Source organism: Patella vulgata, chromosome 6 (assembly GCF_932274485.2).
Source record: "Patella vulgata chromosome 6, xgPatVulg1.2, whole genome shotgun sequence".
Taxonomy (NCBI): Eukaryota; Metazoa; Mollusca; class Gastropoda; family Patellidae; genus Patella; species Patella vulgata.
In genome coordinates this window covers 22,194,689-22,215,778 of record NC_065884.2, presented here as the reverse complement: position 1 = coordinate 22,215,778, position 21,090 = coordinate 22,194,689, and the positions used below count along the sequence as shown (strand labels likewise).

Genomic DNA, 21,090 nt, shown 5'->3' with positions numbered 1-21,090 from the left:
ATAGGTTGTCTCTGTAACCAAACCTATCAATCCTTTAAAAAAAACTCTGTATGACTAGCTGCATGCACAACCTGACTGGTTGTAAATGAAATGAAATGAGGTTTAACGTCCTGCTGCTCTGCTCCAACTGGACTAATAAAGACGGCAGACTGTTTGCATGCAAGCAACACACATGCAGACATGATTAAAATATGGTATGCTAAAAGCTCAAATTCATATTATGTTGTGTCAGGTAAAAATGCAGAGAACTTTGCTTCTAATACACAATTCTCTAGTCATGTTTATGTTCAAAATACATTTTTTGTTATTTGCAAAACAGAACTCAATACCTTGCTGAAAAGCATCATGCAGCCAGCTTTTTCCTAAATTTGGGGCACCATCGTTCAACACACAATCAGCTTTCCATGTATGTAACTCTTTTCTTAGTGTCTGCAAAATTAATAAACAAGCATAGAATATAATTAAACTATTTATAAGATAGATTCATATATCAAACGTCTCAACTCTTACAAGTAATATGTATAAAGGTATTCAAAATCATAGAGATGAAATATATTGTATAGACTAATAACTATCCAACTTACTTGTCTGCATTTTTCTGTTGTAATGTCTTCCTGAAATGTCTTGCAATTTTTAATTGGCTTGATTGACACCAAATCCACACCTAAAGCAGAATAAAATCATTGGGGATATATACAGTGGGTTGAGCTCTGATCCATACAAAAATGTGTGTATAGTATTGTAAACCCAAAATGTTACAAAATCTTCACCGATGGGGAGCTTTATAGGCCTACCTTTAATAATGCAATAATAAACATTGTCCCTCAACCCCAAACAATATGTTCTAATGATTTTGTAGGCACATAGTTTAACTTTATTTTGTCTCATCTAATCTTATCTAAGGTAAAGAATTTTACATAAACAAATTATGTTTTACAAAACATACCTAAAATGATACTGGATATAGGTGTATTCTCTGAAACCACCTGAAGCCATCCTCCTGGTGCAGCACAAAGATCTATTACTACCCGTGACTTCTGTAAAAACTCAAACTTTCGATTCAGCTGAAGCAATTTAAAAGAAGCTCTAGATCTGTATCCTGAAAAACAAAACTCAAGTGTTAGTTTTGAAAAATAAACAAGATACAGTACACTATCTGACCAAACTTTGATAATGTTTGATAAAGTATAACTAGACAAAATTTGACATTCAAAATTGGAGTAGTGTTCTATACTTACATTATCACCACCTGTCACTATCTATGGCTGCAGATGCTACACGCATTAATAAACAAAGTCAGATGGATTGATCTCAACGTTTTTAGCGACGTACCTGAGCTAAATTCTACCTACCATTCTAAAATAGTGTATATGACTTGACAGTTAGAAGAGTTATCCTTATATTTGAAAGTTGTTACAGTAAATGGAGTTTGAAGTAAAATGGTCTATTTTAAGGCCATTCCAATAAAGTAATTATGATTAGTGGCGAGTCTAAACTTATTTTGAATATGAATTATGTAATGCATGAACGACTACTATTATGGTCTATAAAAAAGATAGGTTGACAGACAAACGAAAATTAAACCCACAGCAGCCAGTTCACAAGGCAAGAAAAACTAAATCTTTAGACTCTATAATATCATTGGCGTGTTAAAAATATTATATGTAGGATGGCAATAATCAGAAATAGTTGAAATTAAAAAGGCTTCAAAAGGCATAGCCATAGAACTTCATTTGGCTAATCCTAATTAAATTAGATCGAATAATAATATAAGGCGTTTTTATCGACCACTGATTAGCCAAAGTGATTTGCATTCAATCAAATTTTCATCTTTAACGTCCATCTAATTCAAATTGGTTGCCCTAATCCACGAATTTATCGACACCGATTTCCGAAGCGATTACATCAAATCGCCAAATCACTTCAGGGTACGATTTGATCGGGTGATCACGTGGTTTTTTTCAACTGTGTCCAGCCACAACAATTGTTTACAGCTAATCAGAGAATTTAACGAACTCGCCAAAGTACTTTGAAATCGACTATACTGTCACATGACATCTCCACTAAATTCAAATCGATTTGGCAAGTCGATAAAAAAGCCTATAAATTATAATACATCAATCAATCAATCTCATGGGATGATAAATTCTGCTTTTGTTGTTGGTGATTTCACAAAAATGTACAAAAACGCCCTTCCAAAAGAAACATTTTATTTTTCATATTCTGTAGTGGATGTAATAATTGAATTTTTTTTGTTTTGTTTATTTTTAGGTTTTTTTTTGCAGATGTTGACTTTGAATCCCTTCTGGATTCTCTATGCCATGTCCATCTTCAAATTTAATATCTGGATAGCGATATTGCCTCTTATCCATATTCGACACTTGAATTCATGAATTACCTGTCTCCTTTGCTAATTGATAAAATTTATCCTTCCTCGCTTTTCCAACTTTGGGCTTTTTACCCATTTTAGGTTATTATTCTTTGGGAAATTCTGTTATTTACAATTGAACAAAACCACATGGCAAAAAGGCAATGTTAAGTACGTCATCATTTCTGGGCTTCCGGTGACGTAGAAACCATGTGCAATAGTTTCCGCATGGCGGTGGTCAGAACATATTGAATCTTAAAATTAGCTACTTTGGTTGGTAATTTAAGTATTTTGTTCGTAAGATATGGTATATTTATTTAGATAGTCCTTAAATTAATTACCCAATATATGATAAATATTTATATTTATGGCTGTAATTGAAGTGGACACGTTTGTTTCTTAGGTTATGCCGTCTTCATTAGCCCAGTCGGAGCAGAACAGAAGGACACTAAATTAGGCTAGTGACTAAACCCTATTTCATTATTAGGTTATGAGTTTTATGACAATAGCCTATAGTATTTTACTAATTTCATTAGGCTATCTGCTGGCAGGAGGCTACAATAACTTTTTTTTTAAGAAACCACATCTCTCAACACATCACAGTATATCTCGGCGTTTTTAGCTAGGTTCTCGAAGCTAGTACTGTAGTAGTAGTAGCAGGCTGCAACCCTGCAGGAGGCCTACTCTCTCAGTCTCTGGCTACTTTACAGGGCTTAGTTCAGCTCTGAACGTAAGTTCTCGTTCCACTGCCCTGTACGTTCGGGAACTGGCCTCTTGATTCCTTGTTGAAAAAATTTCAGTTCTCAGTAAATCTTACTGGACAACCATACGGTCGCGTGGCAGTCCCTGTGAGTGTGAACTCATGCACAATGTAAAGGAACATTTTAGTGAGAAAATAAAACCTTGCTTACCTCACCCGAGTCAGTATGTGTGACACAACATGCCATTAAAAATATGTCGCCTTCTGCTACACAGCTTTGCAGACACCATTAAAATCTAAATGTAGGGTAAAGCATAAATTTATGTAACTCAGTCATATATGACAAAACAAAATTTAGGTCCTGTGTACACATTGGCATGCATGTAAAAGATCCCCTGGCAGTTGGAATTCGATATAAGAGTAGGCCTCAGCGCCGCTGTCCATGCAAATGGTGTAAAAGTATGTAATACCAAGGTTGTGGACCCTCTAGAGGTCAGAATTTTTATCTGATTTTGATGAAATTTAAAATATATATTTATATATCAGAAATTTCGATTACTTTTGATATTCACGCATATCGGCCCATATAGCTTCCTGGGTTATGTCCCCAGGTTGTACAAAAAATTGCTTTTTTTTTTAGCTTGTTTTCTGTCTATCCCTTGCAAAATGTGGGCGTATCTTCTGCATTGCAACCACTTGTTTTTTTATGGTAATGGGTTGTACATTTTCAAATCCATGTTTCTTAAGGTAGCACGATTTAACCAAATCTACCAAAATCTACCATTTATTTAACTCTTATCACAATAATTTCTATCTGTTTGATGAGTATTTTCTGCTTAGACTAAGCAGCTATCTGTCTGGTTGTCACAACTTTTGAAAAACAAAAACTCTGCTTCTTATTGAGGACAGTATGTTCAAACTTGATGTTTGTTATGTGAATGTCTTGACTGAGCTCGATGACAAACATTTTCAGTTTATGGAACTGGGCTTCTAATATGATTTGGATTTGAATAATAAAAGTGCTTCAATTATTGCAGGTGGAAAACTTAAAGCATCAACATGTCCAGATTCTTTAAAGCAGGATCAGATTCTGAGAGCGAAACCGAATCAAGTGAAGATGATGAAATCTTGCAACAAAGACCTTCAGCAGCTCCAGTACAAAGGTTATTTTATTCATATATTGTCTACACATAGCTATCTTACTATAGATTTAAAGTACAAATGTAAGTAGTGGCTAACCTGATCAGATTTAGGTCAAGTGAAATATCCCTCTGTGATAAATTGAATGGTTCACATGCAGAATTTAATGCTTAACCTATATCAAGTAGAATCTTTCGTATATATGGTTTAAAATAATTTGTGCCACTTTGATGCCAATCCCTCGGCATTTAGTTGATTAATTTGTCACCCATCACAACTCATTTAAAAAGATCAGATTGCATATCAGTAGACCCATTCAGATAAAATGTCTGTTTTGGGGGGATAAATATATGCCAAAGAAACATTATACTATGAATTTCACACAATACTTTTCTAAGTAGCTGTGATTGTTTTTAGTATGAACAAAAAAGATTGGTAAATATATAGGAGACACACAAATTGATTTTGATAATACAAAATACAACATGTCTTAACTCTTGAGATATATATCTTTCAGTCGAACGTTTCAATTTAGTGATGATGAAGATGATTCAAGAAGAATTGTCCGAAGTGCAAAAGATAAAAGGTTTGTTTGATAAATATTGTTTTATAATAGTTTGCTTTACAATACAACATATCTTTGTTCTAGAAAAATATTTTCTTATTTACATAAATAAGGATGATGCACACAAGTTGGATTTTTCAAGTGACGACTGTCCTAAACTTTAAATGTTTTTATGCCAATGTTCGAAGGAGACTTCAATTTTTTTCACCCCAAATTATTAGGTTTATTTGAGAGATTGATTTTACAATTTTCAGATTTGATGAGATGACGAATATTATACAACAGATGAAAAATCATAAACAAATTAAAGATATGGCTAATGTTTTGAATGGTAAGTCTATATTAATGTATTCAATTCCTTTAGCTTGATGCTGAAACAGTAGGAACTTTTTTCTGGTTGAACACTAATTTTGATATCTTTAGAGTGCATGGTTTTTTCTTGGTATGGGTATGTGTCTTCAGATCGTTCGTAAAAAACGGCTCTACTATGCAGAAAATGTCTTTTACTTTTAAAATCAATCTTTGGAATGAGACAAGCTTTCCTCTCATTCCACATATAACCACGTGACATTATGAAGTTGAACCACATGCCATTTCATACTATTCAGGAATAATATGTGTTGTCACAATCTTTGAAGATGGAATTTATTTGTGAAAAAGGGAGAGAAAGAGAGAAATGGGGCTTAACGTCCACTCCTCAACACACACTCGGTCATTTCGGGACTAACATATGGTTCAACTTTATTTAAATAATTCGCTTGCGTGTAGGGGTCTTGAGCAGTGGGAGGACCCAGAGAAACCCCATGAGGTTGGACAGGCGACCCTACTCCTTGTCACCTACAACTGGGGAATCGAAACCACGCCAGTGGACTCAATGACAGTCCTTATGATACAGCGCTTGCACTAACCATTTGGCCATCCAACCCCCCTTTGTGAAAGAATTCATTTGTGAAAAAGATAAAGATATTATAAGCAATATTCTATTTTCGCAGATTTTGAAGCATTGATAAAAGCTGCTGATAAAGCCAAGAAGGTTATTCAAGAGGAGGGAGTACCACGATTTTTTATTCGTTGTTTATATGATTTGGAAGAGTATGCAAATGAGGTAGAATATACATTTATTAAAATCATATTGATCTGGTGACTTCTGTTCTGTTAAGTCTTATCTTGTTGTTCAGATTGACGTCAAGTCAAAGTTTACACATTAGATTGCACATGAAAGAAGCCATAACAGTATAAATTCGTTAAAGAAAAACTGCTAACTCTGCAGTCTGGGCAAAATCTACTTCAGCCTTGCACAAAAAAATAATCATATCCAAGTATTGCGTTAGTGAGACATTAAGCTGCATTTGTTTTCCTTTACTTTTGATCAGTAGTCTATTTCACTTAAAGATTAATACAGAATGGCAAAAATTAGAACATGCTGAAAAGCATCCCACAAATTCCATGTTCGAGAATGAATTAGGAACTGTAGTTTTTTAAAAATGTTTTATTACTAGCCACTATCTATTCTCTATGTTAACAGCATACCAGTAGACCCATTCAGATTATTTGTCTGTTTGGGGGGATTTAATGTATGCAAAATGAAATTAATTGAGTAATTTTCATGGTGCTTCATATAGTATCTCTGGTAAGAAAATACTCAAATGACACAAAGTCTTAATTTTTTGGAATATATGTTATTTGTTTGACAATTTATTACCATTGTTTATATTTGTTATATTACCTAGTGTTGGGAAGACAAAGAATGGAGAAAGTCCATCAGCAAAAATAATTCTAAAAGTTTTACATCACTCCGTCAAAAACTAAAGAAATACATCCGTGAAAAATATGAGAAGGAAGTAAATGATTATAAAGAGGTGAGAAATATGTACAGTATATATAGAATTAGTACAAGTACATTTATATTATCATTGTTAGTTACACAACAAGAATCACCTTTAATTTTAGATATATTCTTATTGTAATTAGATTCAAGTTGGTTTTTTTTATGCATGGCTCTTGCAGAAAAATGAAAACAAGAAAGACACCAATGGCTGCTATAATAACAATTCTGGGTGTGTGTTGTCTTAAGTTTATAAATAGATAAGTCTATCACTGATTTGTTATAATGGTTTTTTTTTTTAGAATCCTGATCAAGGTGATGATGATAAAAGAGATGAAACACCTGCACCACAAGGTAAGTAATAGGATGTCAGGACTTGCCACGAGGAAAATGATGGCAGTCAATTAAGCTATCACGTAAAATTAAGCTTGTGTTAGTATGGCGGGTGGTTAAATTTACTTACGCAAATTTGCTTTATGTAAGCAATAGGCTTCTTACCAAAACCGCAGATATGTTGTCTTGGCAACGATTACCACAAAACCTTAACCACAAATTCTGTTTGATTAAATGTTTGAACCAAATATTGGAAATGTACATAATTTTTTAAAATTAAAAAGAAAAAATCTATTTGAGTTATATCGAGGCCCGAAGATGGTGATAAACCCAATTATTTACCAATTTAGACCAGTGAGTTTGAAATATGCCCCTATAGCCAATGGCTACAAATAAATTAGTGACCTCCCTGACATTGCATGCTGACAAAATCTGATGTTCTCATTGGTCAATACAGATTAGAAAGTGACGTAATTGTGACAGACAACACATTGATTGACAACATTGGAATCTCCAGTCAATGTGTGTGTACAGCGACTGTGACAGCAAATCTTTCAGTTTCACAGTGTGTTTTGTAAAAATGATAATTAATGACCCATAAAGTAACAAGTTTGGTAACAACTATCCATTGGACGATGTGCGTAAGCGACTATCTACTAGCTCAATATCAAGTTTACATGCACACAAGTGATCGTTCTCGTCTTGTGGCAAGTTCTGAGATATTAAACTCGTTTTGTTTGAAAATTGGTGCTTTTTGATTGTCCTGGTCTGTTTGGGCATGTCTAGTTTAGTGGGCCAGTCCTAAATAGAAACGGTATTAAAATTTGGTGGTGCTCAATGCTCATCGATTTTTCACAGTTACTGCCCCTTCTGGTGAAACCTCATTAAGTCGGAATATTTAAGACTCCTGAGGAGGAACCCAGTCAAAATTTATTCACTCACCAATTTTATGTTGTGCTATTGCTCATGACCCCGAAACTGGTTGGGTATACATTTTCTACCTTGCATGGTTATCTTTCCAATTTATTTAGTTTGTCTCAAAATAATTTTGTTAAATGATGGACTTAAAATTTCTCAATCGTTAAAGATATTCTTGCAAAAACTTGTCATGTATGTGCATTTAAAAAGCTTATTTTTGTTTTGTAATTAAGATGAAGAATCTGAAGAAGATGAAGTGGATGTACCTGTTAAAGCGCCTGTTATTAAACCCAAATTACCTGCACCACCTGTTATTAAAAAACAAGTAAGTTTAGTCACACATCTTAACATTAGTATTAGATATATGATAACACAGAATTTTTGATGAGGGATGCACAGAATTGACTGTCAAGCATCCCAAATTGACAGAATTTCAATCCATTGGGGTTGGTCGTAGTTCTGTCTTGAGTAAAATTATGTTCTTATCTGATTTGCCACTCCTGAACAATTTGTTAAAACCATGATATGAACTTTCGACTCTTTGGGCAAGCGGATCTACCCAATATACCGATATTAACTAAATTGTCACTATTTGGAAGATTATGAAAATTTAATATCAGAATATTTAGACTCATTGAATAACAGAATGTTCAGACTCGTATATCTCGTAAAAAAAAAAAAAAAATACTTTGAACTGAATTTCTAGTTTAACTGACATGGTATCAGCTTAATATATTTAGAATTTAGATGTAAATGTAGATAGATTGACAGAAAAATAATATTTGACTGAATTTTACAGAGTGAGTTATTACCCAAGTTTACTGATGATTTTTTTGTAGCTACCTAAATCTATGGATGATGATGACGATGATGATGATGATATTGATTGGGGTTCATCAGATGATTCTGTAGAATCTGATATTGATGATGAACAGTTTGATACTGGTAAACTTACAGCTGAATATTTCTTAAAGAAGTAAGTTAATATTGATCTGCCTTAAACTTGGGGGGGAAAAAGTATTCTCATGGCTGTAACCACCCACTTGTGATAATATTCTGTTTCTTTTGCAATGGAAAAAACACAACTTTTTATAGTCACAGTATGTAACATATTTGTGTCCTTTATAACCCATTATAAAAGGTTTATGAAATTATCAAGTTGATAATTTTTTTGAAAATACAATATTAATGATTACATTTGACTTTAGATCTGATTCAGGCACATCCAAAAAGGAAAAGAAGCGTAAAGAACCAAAACAAACGAAATTAGAAGAAACTGATGAGGAAGGAGATTGGGAAGAAGTTAAAGGCGGTGCCCCATTGATTATGGTAAATATTGTCTTCTATTCAAGATCCAGTAAGATCTTCTTTGTAAATGTTGTTCAAAAGTTACATGGCTGATCAGTTGGTTATTCTAGTTGATTAATCATCATTCATTATGTTTCTGCATGATAAACATTTTAATACCTGTATTAATGTTCTGTATTTGTGTTTACAGTGATTTAAATATGAGATATTATAAATCGATGTCCTGTATATTTCTATTAAATAGGAACGACCTAAAATGTTTGGTAAAGATCAAGAAATCAATGTGGATGCTGTTTTAAAGAAGTTGTATGAAATAACATCTGCTCGTGGTAAGAAAGGAACAGATAGAAATGAGCAGATTGAACTATTAAAAGAATTAAGAGAAATTGCTGAAACTAATACTCTTGGTCTTGGTATAGATGTAAAACTGTACTTTAATATCATTGGTGCCATCTTTGATTACAATCCCAATACATTAACATCTATGAGAAATGATGTCTGGGAAAGGTAGGAAATTTTGTTATTTTAATTTATGGTTTCAGACAGATCTATTGATATTTTTTTTAAAATTATTCCATTAAACATTAATAATTGATATATTTTGGACACATTTTAAAGAAGTATGTTTGAAAAAAAACCCAGGAAAACTTGTGATGCTGATTTTACTGAATTATTTGTAAAAAAATGGACAAGATATTTAAGTGGTGGATGTGAAAGACTAGTGATGTTGATGAGATGTTAAGATAGATATATTATATATTTCAGTTGTTTGAGTTATTTACAAACTCTATTAAACATATTGATTGATCATCCAGAAGTTAATGTTGGTGAACATATAAAAGAAGATGATGAGAATCTCACAGTAAGTGATTGGTTTTATTTATTAAAGAGTCCGTCAAAACAATCATCCATCTTGAAGTTCACCCAATCCCAGAATGCTCTAGGACTAAGGCCTTTCATTAACAAGGGAAACAACTCTATATACCATAATGGTTTTAAGAAAGTGTCAGACCACATTTAACCAATTAGTATTAATTTTCTTTGTAAAAGTAGATTAGCGAGCAAGTAATGGGGGATATATAAATATATATAACAGTACAAACATGACCAAATGACATGTTGTAGTACAAAGTTATTTATAACATGTGTTTGCTAGCTTTCATTGCGGATTATTTTTAGTAAATATACTTAACTGTGTTAAAATGTAATTTGATTCTCGGTGTATTTACACTTTAGCATCACAATTTTATTTTCAACAATGATTTGATGTAATTTGAGATCAAGTTAAGTATAATTATTTTATAAGTGTCATTGCCTCTAATTAAAACTTCCTTTTCTCATCAATATGCATTTTTTCTCATTTGAATTTTATGCGAATGCTCTAATATTGTTATTTAATTAAAGGAAGCACCACTTTATGTACGAGGCTGTTTTTTGACATTAGTGGAAAAAATGGATGAAGAATTTACCAAAATGTTACAAAGCTGTGATGCTCATAGTACTGAATATGTTGAAAGGTAAGATTTTGGATCAAAAAAGTTTATTTCTGAATGGAGTAGGAATGGATGTGTGGGGATATCTTGTCAACTTGTTAAAATAAAATCTTGGAATAAATTGTCCCTTGATCATGTCCTATCCATATAAAGTTATTTTCTTCTGTGTTGCTAATAAATTAAATTAAATCCTGCAAAATTACATCTCCTTACGTATCAGGAATAAAATGGTAACAATAACAGTTTTCATTAATCATTCATTTCAGATTACAAGATGAACGTCAAGTTTGTGATATATTAGAGAAAACATTACGCTACCTTGAAATTAAAGGAAACACTTTGGAGATTTCTCGTATTTATTTGAAGAGAATTGAACATCTTTATTACAAGGTATTTATATTGACATCTCTTGAAGCTAGTTGAAGAACAAACCTGGACAAAAGGCACCAGTCACACACTTTTTCAGAAACAAATTATCACACAACGTACATATTATAACATACACATGTTATAATTTGTGTCTGACAATGTCTGTGACGATACCTTTTGTCCACCCTTGTAGATATAGAGGGTGTGATAATTTGTACTTGCCAAAGCCTGTAACAAAGCCTGTGACAGGTGCCTTATGTCCAAACTTGTTGAAAACTATTTTAATGGTGAAATTTGTTTACTAGCTCCTAAAATTGAACAGCTGTAAACTTTATTATTGTATCAATAAGTTTTGATGTCCTATATATGTGTATTAATTATATTGTATGGTTGATTTATTTTAGTTTGATACATCTTGTGTATATACAGGTGAAAATGAACCAAAGAAGGTTTGTATAACTTTGAAATATTATGGGGTTGTCATCCATGCAAGCAAGGGATTGTTTTCACTATTGTAGGTGTGGAGTCGTCTGCTTATATCAGGGATTTTGAGTCTTCTTTATACAGATCATTTTATGCTAGCAAATAAAAAGCTAAAAATATAGTGTATCTTACTTAATCTCACAATGTTCACTCTGCATTAAACCTGTTTGGCATGAATTAATACTAAACTGCTCTACAAAGCAATACACATCTGCAAAACTCATAGTCTTATGTGACTTATGGATTCATTGGTTTGTTGGAGTTTGTAGCTGATCTGTATTGCACTGAGGACAAACATTCAAGATTTTTTCTTGATCTGTTTGTTGTCCCCCGCCTTTCGAAGAAAGCAGGGGACTATTAAAATGGGTTCGTCTGTCTGTCTGTCCGTCTGTCTGTCCGTCTGTCCGTCCGTCTGTCTGTCCGTCACACTTTTTGGGACACAATAACTCTCTTCCTAATTGAGCTAGAATGTTCAAACTTGGTGTATGTGTTTATTAGGTCAATGCCTTGATGGAGTTCGAAGATGAGCATTTTCCGCTTAGGGTAAGCAGAGATAAGCAATTTGATTGGTTGATGCTTTGGGACACGATAACTCTCTTCCTAATTGGGCTAGAATGTTTAAACTTGGTGTATGTGTTGATTAGGTCAATGCCTTGATGGAGTTCGAAGATGAGCATTTTCCGCTTAGGGTAAGCAGAGATAAGCAATTTGATTGGTTGATGCTTTGGGACACGATAACTTTTAATTGAGCTAGAATGTTCAAACTTGGTGTATGTGTTTATTAGGTCAATGCCTTGATGGAGTTCGAAGATGAGCATTTTCCGCTTAGGGTAAGCAGAGATAAGCAATTTGATTGGTTGATACTTTGGGGCACGATAACTCTCTTCCTAATTGAGCTAGAATGTTCAAACTTGGTGTATGTGTTGATTAGGTCAATGCCTTGATGGAGTTCGAAGATGAGCATTTTCCGCTTAGGGTAAGCAGAGATAAGCAATTTGATTGGTTGATGCTTTGGGACACGATAACTTTAGTTCTAATTAAGTGAGATTGATGAAACTTGGTGTATAGTTTCATTACAGTAATACCTTGACTAAGTTTGATAATGAGCATTTTCTGCTCAGGGTAAGCAGCAATTTGATTGGTTGATACTTTGGGGCACGATAACTCTCTTCCTAATTGAGCTAGAATGTTCAAACTTGGTGTATGTGTTGATTAGGTCAATGCCTTGATGGAGTTCGAAGATGAGCATTTTCCGCTTAGGGTAAGCAGAGATAAGCAATTTGATTGGTTGATGCTTTGGGACACGATAACTTTAGTTTAATTAAGTGAGATTGATGAAACTTGGTGTATAGTTTCATTACAGTAATACCTTGACTAAGTTTGATAATGAGCATTTTCTGCTCAGGGTAAGCAGAGCGATACGCAATTTGATTGGTCGAGACTTTGGAAAACAATAACTCTCCTACTTTGATTGTTAGACTATAAGTAAAGATATACTGTTTGATTGTTCAATACTTTGTAAAAGATAATTTGTGATAAATTTATATGTGTCCTCTAATTATTTTCCTTTTCGGCGGGGGACATCAGCCTCACTGTTGGCTTGTTTGTCAAATATTTGAATTGTATAGTCAACTCACTGGATAAAAAATGGAACATCACTGGAATAGGAATATACTGTTAACACCTTTTTGTCATTTTTCAGGAGGGTACATCTGAACAGACGATGGATAAATTGTGTAAATTTTTATACACATCTGAGACACCAGATAGATTAAGAACAAGAGCTATATTATGTCATATCTATCATCATGCTTTACATAATCGCTGGTTCCAGGCTCGTGATTTGATGCTTATGTCTCATTTACAAGATAATATTGGTCATTCTGATATTCCTACACAGGTAAGACTTTAATTATTGAACTTTTCTGTCCATTTACATTTGGGTGATTTAATACTAAATTAACCCTTTCTGAGCTAATCCCGACGATTGTCGGGATAATTCTATAGTCTGTCAGAGCGGCACCCGACGATAGTCGGGAAGTTTATTTAACTTGGTTTACTCCCCTGTAAAAGCATGGTTTTAACCTTAGATGGTGTATAACACGAGTTTTTATTACGAGGGGGTTTCCTCTATTGACGGAACAACCATCAATAATCAGAACAGCCGAGGAATGGCGTCCTTCACAACAAAAACACTTCGGCTGAATTTAGCCGTGAGACCCGATGTCTATGACGTCACGCCTATATTGGATTCGGGTAGTGACTATACTATTAGTGGGGATTCTTCTTGTGATGAAAATTCAGATGTTTGTCACAAAGTAAAGACACAAAAAAGGGAGACTTCTCCGGAGGAAATTATTCGTCTGCTTTTATACAGTCGCGCACGTAGATCGCTACCAATATAGACGTATACGATATGGTCAAATTGGTTACCATGGCAACCCTAATGTGAATATTTCGGTATATATTATTGTTATTTTCCAAATATTTAATTTATTTTTATTTTATTGTTAATAAAAACTTGTTACTGATGATTTTTATATGTGTGTTGCCTACCGCAAAATTGTCAATACTGCTCGTTTACATTTTATTATTTTTAGAAAAAAACATTATTATCACAATTTAGTGACTTTTCCCCAAAAAACCTATACTATTCTTACAAAAGAGATATCTATCATGTTAATAATCCATATAGCTTTATTCCTGACCATCTTGAATTTTTTAATGACAAGAAAATATCCAATATTTCATTTATGACAATAATATGGCAGCCATTTTGAAACACACTGGTAACCATAGTAACCATAAAATCTAAACTAAACATATGCAAAAATCTCAAGTCATATATAATGGATATACATTTGCAACTTTACAGTTGTAGTCGCATTCATATTCAAGGTATGCATGGTTTTTCACAACAGGGTCTAAAGCTTGATTTTTACTCAATATTTGCATAGCCCTCTATGGGTATGAAGTGGTTAGCTCAGGAAGGGTTAAAGAAATTAATCTGTTTGTATTAAATTATAGTAAATCTGTACAATTGATGTTTTGGTTTGTTTCAGTTGTTATATAATCGTACATTAGTTCAGCTGGGTTTATGTGCTTTCCGACAAGGTAATATTAGAGATGCTCATAATGCTCTTGTTGATATACAGTCTAGTAACAGAGCTAAAGAACTGCTTGCTCAGGTGAGATTTTCACTTTAAATTGTACTGGATGACCGTATACTGACACACAGGCAATCATTCATTCATCTGCTTAATCAGTAAAAATCTGCATATAGAAAAGAGGAAGAAAAGCTGTATAAATATTACATAACAAACATCACCATATTTATCATCATGGTTTTGAGTGTGTATTTATTATTGTAGGGTCTGTTACCAAATCGTCAAAATGAAAGAACACCCGAACAAGAGAAAATAGAGAAGAGGAGGTTATTTCCCTATCATATGCACATTAACTTAGAGTTATTGGAATGTGTATACCTTGTATCAGCCATGTTATTAGAAATACCATTTATGGCAGGTAAGTCTATATCAAATACAATATGATTTCTTTTAGTTGGCTAAATTTTGTATCCCTTGGAAATATTAAGACTTCAGTGGATGAAATTTTCAGGTTTAGAATAATATCAAGAATAATTTATATACCTATCCCTTTATTATGAAAGACCTTATCAAAATGTATAATATTTTTCAAAGATCTTGCTAAAAGTTTGGATGAAATTAAATTATTGCCCATTTCAAATATTTTATTGCACTGTCATGAATATTTTGACATTTATTAAGACCGTAATTCTTTATTTGCTCAGCTCATGAAATGGATGTAAGACGTCGAATGATTAGTAAAAACTTTCATCATGTGATGAAGATGAGTGAAAGACAGACTTTGATTGGTCCACCAGAAAGTATGAGAGAACATGTGGTAGCTGCCTCAAAATCTATGAAAACCGGAGACTGGAAAGCCTGTAAAAACTTCATAATTAATGATAAAATGAATGCCAAGGTATAGTCAACATATAATAGATGTCATGAAAGGGATATAAATATACATAAATTTATAGGCTGATATTTGTATTTCTACTAAGTACAAGTACAGATACATTGTAGGTTAAATTAAAATCTAAAGTGACTGTTGTAACTGGAAACCAGATTTGAACATTACTACTGAGTCTACCCATTTAATAATTTGTACTCTGGTACATGCAGCTTCTTTTCTCCTGGGCAGCCTAATATAAATCTTATGAATCTGTTTATTGGAAATTTATTCTCAGAAGTAGAAAATTGTGTTTGTATTTTGTAGGTGTGGGATTTATTTTTTCAACCAGATAAAGTGAGAGATATGATCACAGTGAAAATACAAGAAGAATCATTACGTACCTATCTATTTACCTATAGTAATGTGTATGATACACTTAGTTTGCATACTTTAGCGGAAATGTTTGAGTTAGATATGAGTGTTGTTCACAGAATCATCAGTAAAATGATTATAAATGAAGAACTTATGGTACGTTATCAGATACTTTATATTTGGTGTAATGAATTTCTTAGTTTTTGCTCATACTTAATGTTTTTCTTAGTTTAAAATAAATGGATGCCAATCTCAACAAACACAATAGGAAATTTTCTAGACCATGTTTGATTCTGCTTTTTTATATACCCACATTGTCGTCACCCCTGTCCGATTTCCTATAATTACTGTCTGAGTCGTTGCCCTTGATCAGTTTGGAAATCTTATTGATGCACGAGATGTGTGTGTGGACCATTTGAGACTTAAAAGTTATCGAATAACTCAAATAAAGTTTATATATCATCTGTTTTGTTTATGTAAGTGTTTTGTTTTGTGGTTTCTTTCATGTAAACCTGTAGTAACGATGTACAGAAACATGTATATAACATCCCTTTTAGTGTTATTTTCTCAAGTGATTTAAATGAAAATAAATGCACCAAAGATTAAATTCACATAAATTTGCCATCTGTCCCATGAAAATTTGTTTTCCACTCTTCTGGAAAGACTACACTCTCTTTTGAACATGGAATTATATATTCTCAATGAATTCCCAATTGTTGACCAGTATATGATGAAAACCTAGTTTTGCTACTATCACCAACTGATATTAGTGATGTTTACTATTGTTCTGAAACTGGTTATGTTTTTCACCAAAGTTTATTAAAGAAATTTTGATGTGATGTATGTCATGTCATACTATTAATAATAACTATATTATAATTAATCTCATGTTTAAGACTTTACTTGTATTATTTATTATTTTTTAGGCTTCTCTGGCAGAACCAACTCAAACTGTCATCATGCATCGTACTGAACCAAGTCGCCTACAGTCCCTTGCTTTACAGTTATCTGATAAATTCCTTACCCTGGTTGAGAATAATGAACGTATTTTAGAAGTGAAGCAAGGAATTTATCCCTTCCAGAATAAACGTGACAGAAATGATCGACAGCCTGGAACCAGTGCCGCTTTCCAACATCACACACAAGGTGAGTAGAACTTGTTTATACATCATCAGAGTAAAAGCACACAACCTAAGATTGAACTAATACCACTATCTAATCTTTTATTACTAATTTATATAAATAAAATGTTGATGATAATTGAAATCTTTTAAAAGAAAGTGTTGAGGGAAGTGTCACTGGATGTTTAGATGCAAACATGGATTTACAATGTAAACAATGCTGGTTGAAGAATTACAATCTTGTAGCCAAGATGGTTTTGCTTTTGTATACATTTTAGTTTTAAAAAATTACCCAAAAAATCAAACTTTTAGAAGCTGACAGAGGTTACTATGATTGTTGTCGAAAAAAAAAAAACAGTTGCAAAATACAATTTTATCTGTTACCAAGAAAAAAAATAACATTAATGTTTTCACTTGTTTTAGGTGTAGTAGAGGGTAAGAAAGATTTATCTTGAAGCAATTGCTTATCATAAGATAAACTGTTTATTCCTTCAAATTATACAGATTTATATCTACAGTGATTTATATACTTAAATATATGATTGATATTCATTCACATTCTTTATAAATTGTTTCGATTATTTAAAGCCATTTATTTTATTTTTATTTTGTTTAAATTACTAACCATATCACAATTTATTTATTTTTCATTTACCGTAATTGCAATTAATTTACCCTCCTAAGCTAGAAATAGAACTTTATTTTGTCCTTTTCTATGCATAGATTAAGTAACCTTTATCACTATAACCTAACCAGTATTAGCATGTAATGCCCTGATAGACATTTTCCCTATTGTTTTTAACATAGAGATGGCTTAACTTGGTAAGATAGATTTACCAGATCTTCAATTTTATAAATTTTTATTTCAACCTTCCTTTGGAACTTTGGAAAAAAATATTTATATGGTGAAGGTACATGTTTGTTACAAAATTCTGTGTTCTTGAAATCTAAAGACATTCCACTATGGTCTTGGACATCATGGGATGGGCCTTTCCTCTTCATGGTTGTTTTTTTGGCTTTATACCAACTCCTTTTATCCCTCTCTTATTAACAATCTTCTTATTTGAAGCTCATTTTAATATTCTAATTCTTTGGTCATTAGAATAAAGATGAGTAATTAAAAAAGATTTTTTCATTTTTCATTTCCTTCTTTCTCTATCTTTTTTTGACACAGGTGAAAACCTTTCTTGTAACATTTTACAAAAGTAAAATATTGACAAATTTTGTACATGTTTTCTGAGTTAGTTTGGAAGTGTTATCATTCAACTGGGTGGATGGTAGCAAAGTAGTTTGTTTGCTTTTTGCCACAGATCTCCATATACACTGTTTTGCAATTTAAAGCTAATCAACCAGTCTTTTAAAGCATTTAATAAAACAAAAAGTATAACGAATCACTACTCTTTAATACATGAGTTATGGATTTTTAGAAATTTGACCAGGCTGGAATGTATGCATTGTTAAAAATTTGAACTAGCTGAACCGCATGCCATACTTACTTCAAACTAAAAATAACACATTTTTATGATGTTACTTCCTTATCATTATACTGATGTCATCTTCACTGATTTGAAAGGAGGCAATGCTATTGATTTCATTGTTTCTTTCAACTATACCAGGTTATACATAAATTCTTATGTACTTGAAATTCATTAAGTCAATCACTTCTGTAGTTGCCAAGAAAAATGCATATGTCGGTGAAGCTGGTTAAACAACACTTCACATGATTTTTGCATCATTGCCTCTCAACTCAATAGATCACCTAGCTCACACCAAAGTTTTTAAAGATTTTTTTTAAGATTCTTCTCCTTTTTTTAGTTTATTTTTCTGTGGATATATTTGTTATACAAAGAACTAAATTATATTATGGTTATTATAATGTTGGGACTTTGTAATGATATTAATATTCACAGATATAAAAAGGGAAAAACACATAATTATGTTATATAATCATTTATCATTACAATTTCCAAGGATTTTAACTTGTTTCAGCTACATGTCCTTGAAAATAGTTACAATTCATAAACTATTATAAATGTATTAATGGTAATACACAATACATTCGATCTTAACTTTATAAATTTTGTTAAATTATTGACAATGAAGATTTGATTTTTTTTTCTTCATTCTTGATAATGTAATAAATTCCAGTTGTGTTGTTTGTATTTGAAAACATTTAATAATATCCTATTTTGTGTTTGAAATTCAGGTGAAGGATATGGTCCCCCAACATCAAAAAATGTTACAAATAATCAACATTGGAGTAAGTACATGATTAAGCTTTTAACATCGTCCTATTGTGCGTGGGTTTGTCTTGTGTAATTGTTGATGTGCGGTGCAGTCCTCCTGCACTTACTACTAGAATGTTCCACAGTGAAGCACTGTTCAATTTTATTCCAGAACTTTCACTTTCATCAAAAGGGCTGAATATGTCTTTCTAAAATGCTTGGGTGGTATCTTCATCTGCCATGTTATAACAAATTTCTTCAGAGCCTTGGTTTTGCACAGGCTAGTTGGCTTGAAAGAGTCTTAAATTGTATGTCCATATATAATGTTAACTATTTAATGCATCACAACCAAATTTATTTAAGTCAGTGTATATTATTGTTATGTCAAATTAAAATACTTCAAGGCTCGACGTTTAACTCAATATAAACTTTCCAATTTGAAATTTATGTTTCCTTTTTTTTTTCAGATCGTAGAAATAACAAGAATTATTCCAGAGAATCACGCAACTACTAAAAGATTAAATAATATCTCATATTACATTTCTGAAATTAGTGCTGTATTATAACAATTCAATAAGAGTATTTCTCGAAGTGTATAAATTTTATATTTAGGTTGTTACTTTCTAGTTTATTGGTATAACTGCAAGTTTGGTGTTACAGATTTGTGAATATTGTATTAACATGGATATTGTACATTTTGTCTATAGCAAGTCCTGTGGATCAATAGGTAAACTGGAATTAATGTACCTCAGTAAATGTAACCTTCAGTATTTATTTAGGCTATTCCCATCAAAATAATTGGATTTAATCTTAGATCATTTTAAAAATGTATTTATACTACTATAAATTCTCTGTAAAAAAGAAATAAAATTTAACATACCTTTTATTATTGAATGATATAACACATGACTATTGAAGTTTGTATTAAGTGCAATGTTGACAAAGGCTGAGAGTTGTAGATGATTTTGTCGAAAATGATTTGAAATTACGATTCTCTACTAAGTTTTGCACTGTAAATCATAAAACCTGTAAGCAGGAGATGTGTTCAATCAGGGGTTGTATGAATCAACAGCCTACATAATTGTTTACATTCACCAATGGAGCTGACCAGATACCACCTGATTCAATGACCAAACACGTTTTGTGCCCACAATTGCTGGATGAAAATAAGATGGTCAGTCCTTTCTGGAGGGCAGTTGTTCGGGTTTAATTCAATGACATCAAATGAGTCATATCTGATGAAAAATAAGATCCACATAGTACAATATTGGATCTGTAAAAAAAAAATTACAAATAAGGTAGGTGTTCGTTCTATTTGATACAAGTTGTAAAACAGTTGATGCATCCTTGTAAAATCAGACAAAGAGCTCTGGTTGTCAGCCTTCAAAAAGACAAAGGGCCAGGAACCATAAATTTCAGTGTACTGGGGTTTAATGTCTACTCGAAACAAAATAGGTCATTTTGACACTGACATTCCATTTTATTTCAACAACTCGCTTGTGCATAGGTGCTTGTGGGAGGGGGGGTGTTAAAGTCCTACTGGGCTATATACAAGACACAATCTGATTAAAACACAGATTTTATTTTGTTTTAGTCGTTTTCACTAGACTAGTATCTGTACAAGTTATATTATCGGCATTCTGTTTGAAGCGAGGGATTAGCCAATGAAACGGTCTGTTACAGCGGGTTCTTGGCGTTTGATGCACGGAACTGTGGGTAAACCACTAGAATCGTCAACACTAATCACATTGACGTCATAGGGTCAAAAGTGTCTCCTGCGACCTTACAGTACAACCGGTCAGATCTTCATGTCAAGTCTCGCTCCTCCATTTTTAGATTACATCAAAATACGGCTGAACCGTTCTAATCTATTTAATATTGGAGAAATCTGA

The 21,090-nt window shown here is 32.6% G+C and overlaps 2 protein-coding genes across 4 annotated transcripts in view; one reads left to right on the top strand and one right to left on the bottom strand.

Annotated features, from left to right (window-relative positions):
• Positions 1 to 2,555, bottom strand: part of LOC126824851 (pre-rRNA 2'-O-ribose RNA methyltransferase FTSJ3) — a 31,811-nt gene extending 29,256 nt beyond the window's left edge. Inside the window, exons 1-4 of the mRNA XM_050554247.2 lie at positions 2,399 to 2,555; positions 947 to 1,099; positions 585 to 664; positions 330 to 429 (exon numbers count right to left, since the gene is read on the bottom strand). Coding sequence (XP_050410204.1) covers positions 330 to 429; positions 585 to 664; positions 947 to 1,099; positions 2,399 to 2,465 — 400 coding nt within the window. The 5' untranslated portion in view covers positions 2,466 to 2,555. The remainder of the gene's footprint in view (positions 1 to 329; positions 430 to 584; positions 665 to 946; positions 1,100 to 2,398) is intronic.
• Positions 2,556 to 2,561: 6 nt separating this feature from the next.
• LOC126824850 (eukaryotic translation initiation factor 3 subunit C) lies at positions 2,562 to 20,082 on the top strand. Of its 3 annotated transcripts, none has more exons than XM_050554246.2 (24): positions 2,562 to 2,641; positions 4,106 to 4,231; positions 4,726 to 4,794; positions 5,028 to 5,104; positions 5,766 to 5,878; positions 6,504 to 6,632; positions 6,901 to 6,952; positions 8,083 to 8,174; positions 8,689 to 8,825; positions 9,058 to 9,178; positions 9,402 to 9,664; positions 9,923 to 10,019; positions 10,562 to 10,674; positions 10,917 to 11,040; positions 11,424 to 11,468; positions 13,205 to 13,402; positions 14,565 to 14,690; positions 14,874 to 15,027; positions 15,314 to 15,507; positions 15,805 to 16,008; positions 16,779 to 16,998; positions 17,781 to 17,795; positions 19,180 to 19,233; positions 19,666 to 20,082. In XM_050554246.2, exons 2-22 carry the CDS (start codon positions 4,128 to 4,130, stop codon positions 17,789 to 17,791), a joined length of 2,643 nt encoding a protein of 880 aa, XP_050410203.1. In that variant the 5' UTR covers positions 2,562 to 2,641; positions 4,106 to 4,127; the 3' UTR covers positions 17,792 to 17,795; positions 19,180 to 19,233; positions 19,666 to 20,082. The 3 variants fall into 3 exon arrangements, with proteins under 3 accessions (XP_050410203.1, XP_055957801.1, XP_050410202.1); XM_056101826.1 differs by lacking the exon at positions 17,781 to 17,795 and adding an exon at positions 17,397 to 17,408; XM_050554245.2 differs by lacking the exon at positions 17,781 to 17,795.
• The last annotated feature ends 1,008 nt before the right edge of the window (positions 20,083 to 21,090 follow it).

Coding starts and splice junctions, on each gene's coding strand:
- LOC126824850 (XM_056101826.1), top strand. CDS start 4,128: ATGTCCAGATTCTTTAAAGCAGGATCAGATTCTGAGAGCGAAACCGAA. Junction 8,826..9,057: donor GCTGAATATTTCTTAAAGAA/GTAAGTTAATAT, acceptor ATTTGACTTTAG/ATCTGATTCAGGCACATCCA. Junction 14,691..14,873: donor CTAAAGAACTGCTTGCTCAG/GTGAGATTTTCA, acceptor TTATTATTGTAG/GGTCTGTTACCAAATCGTCA.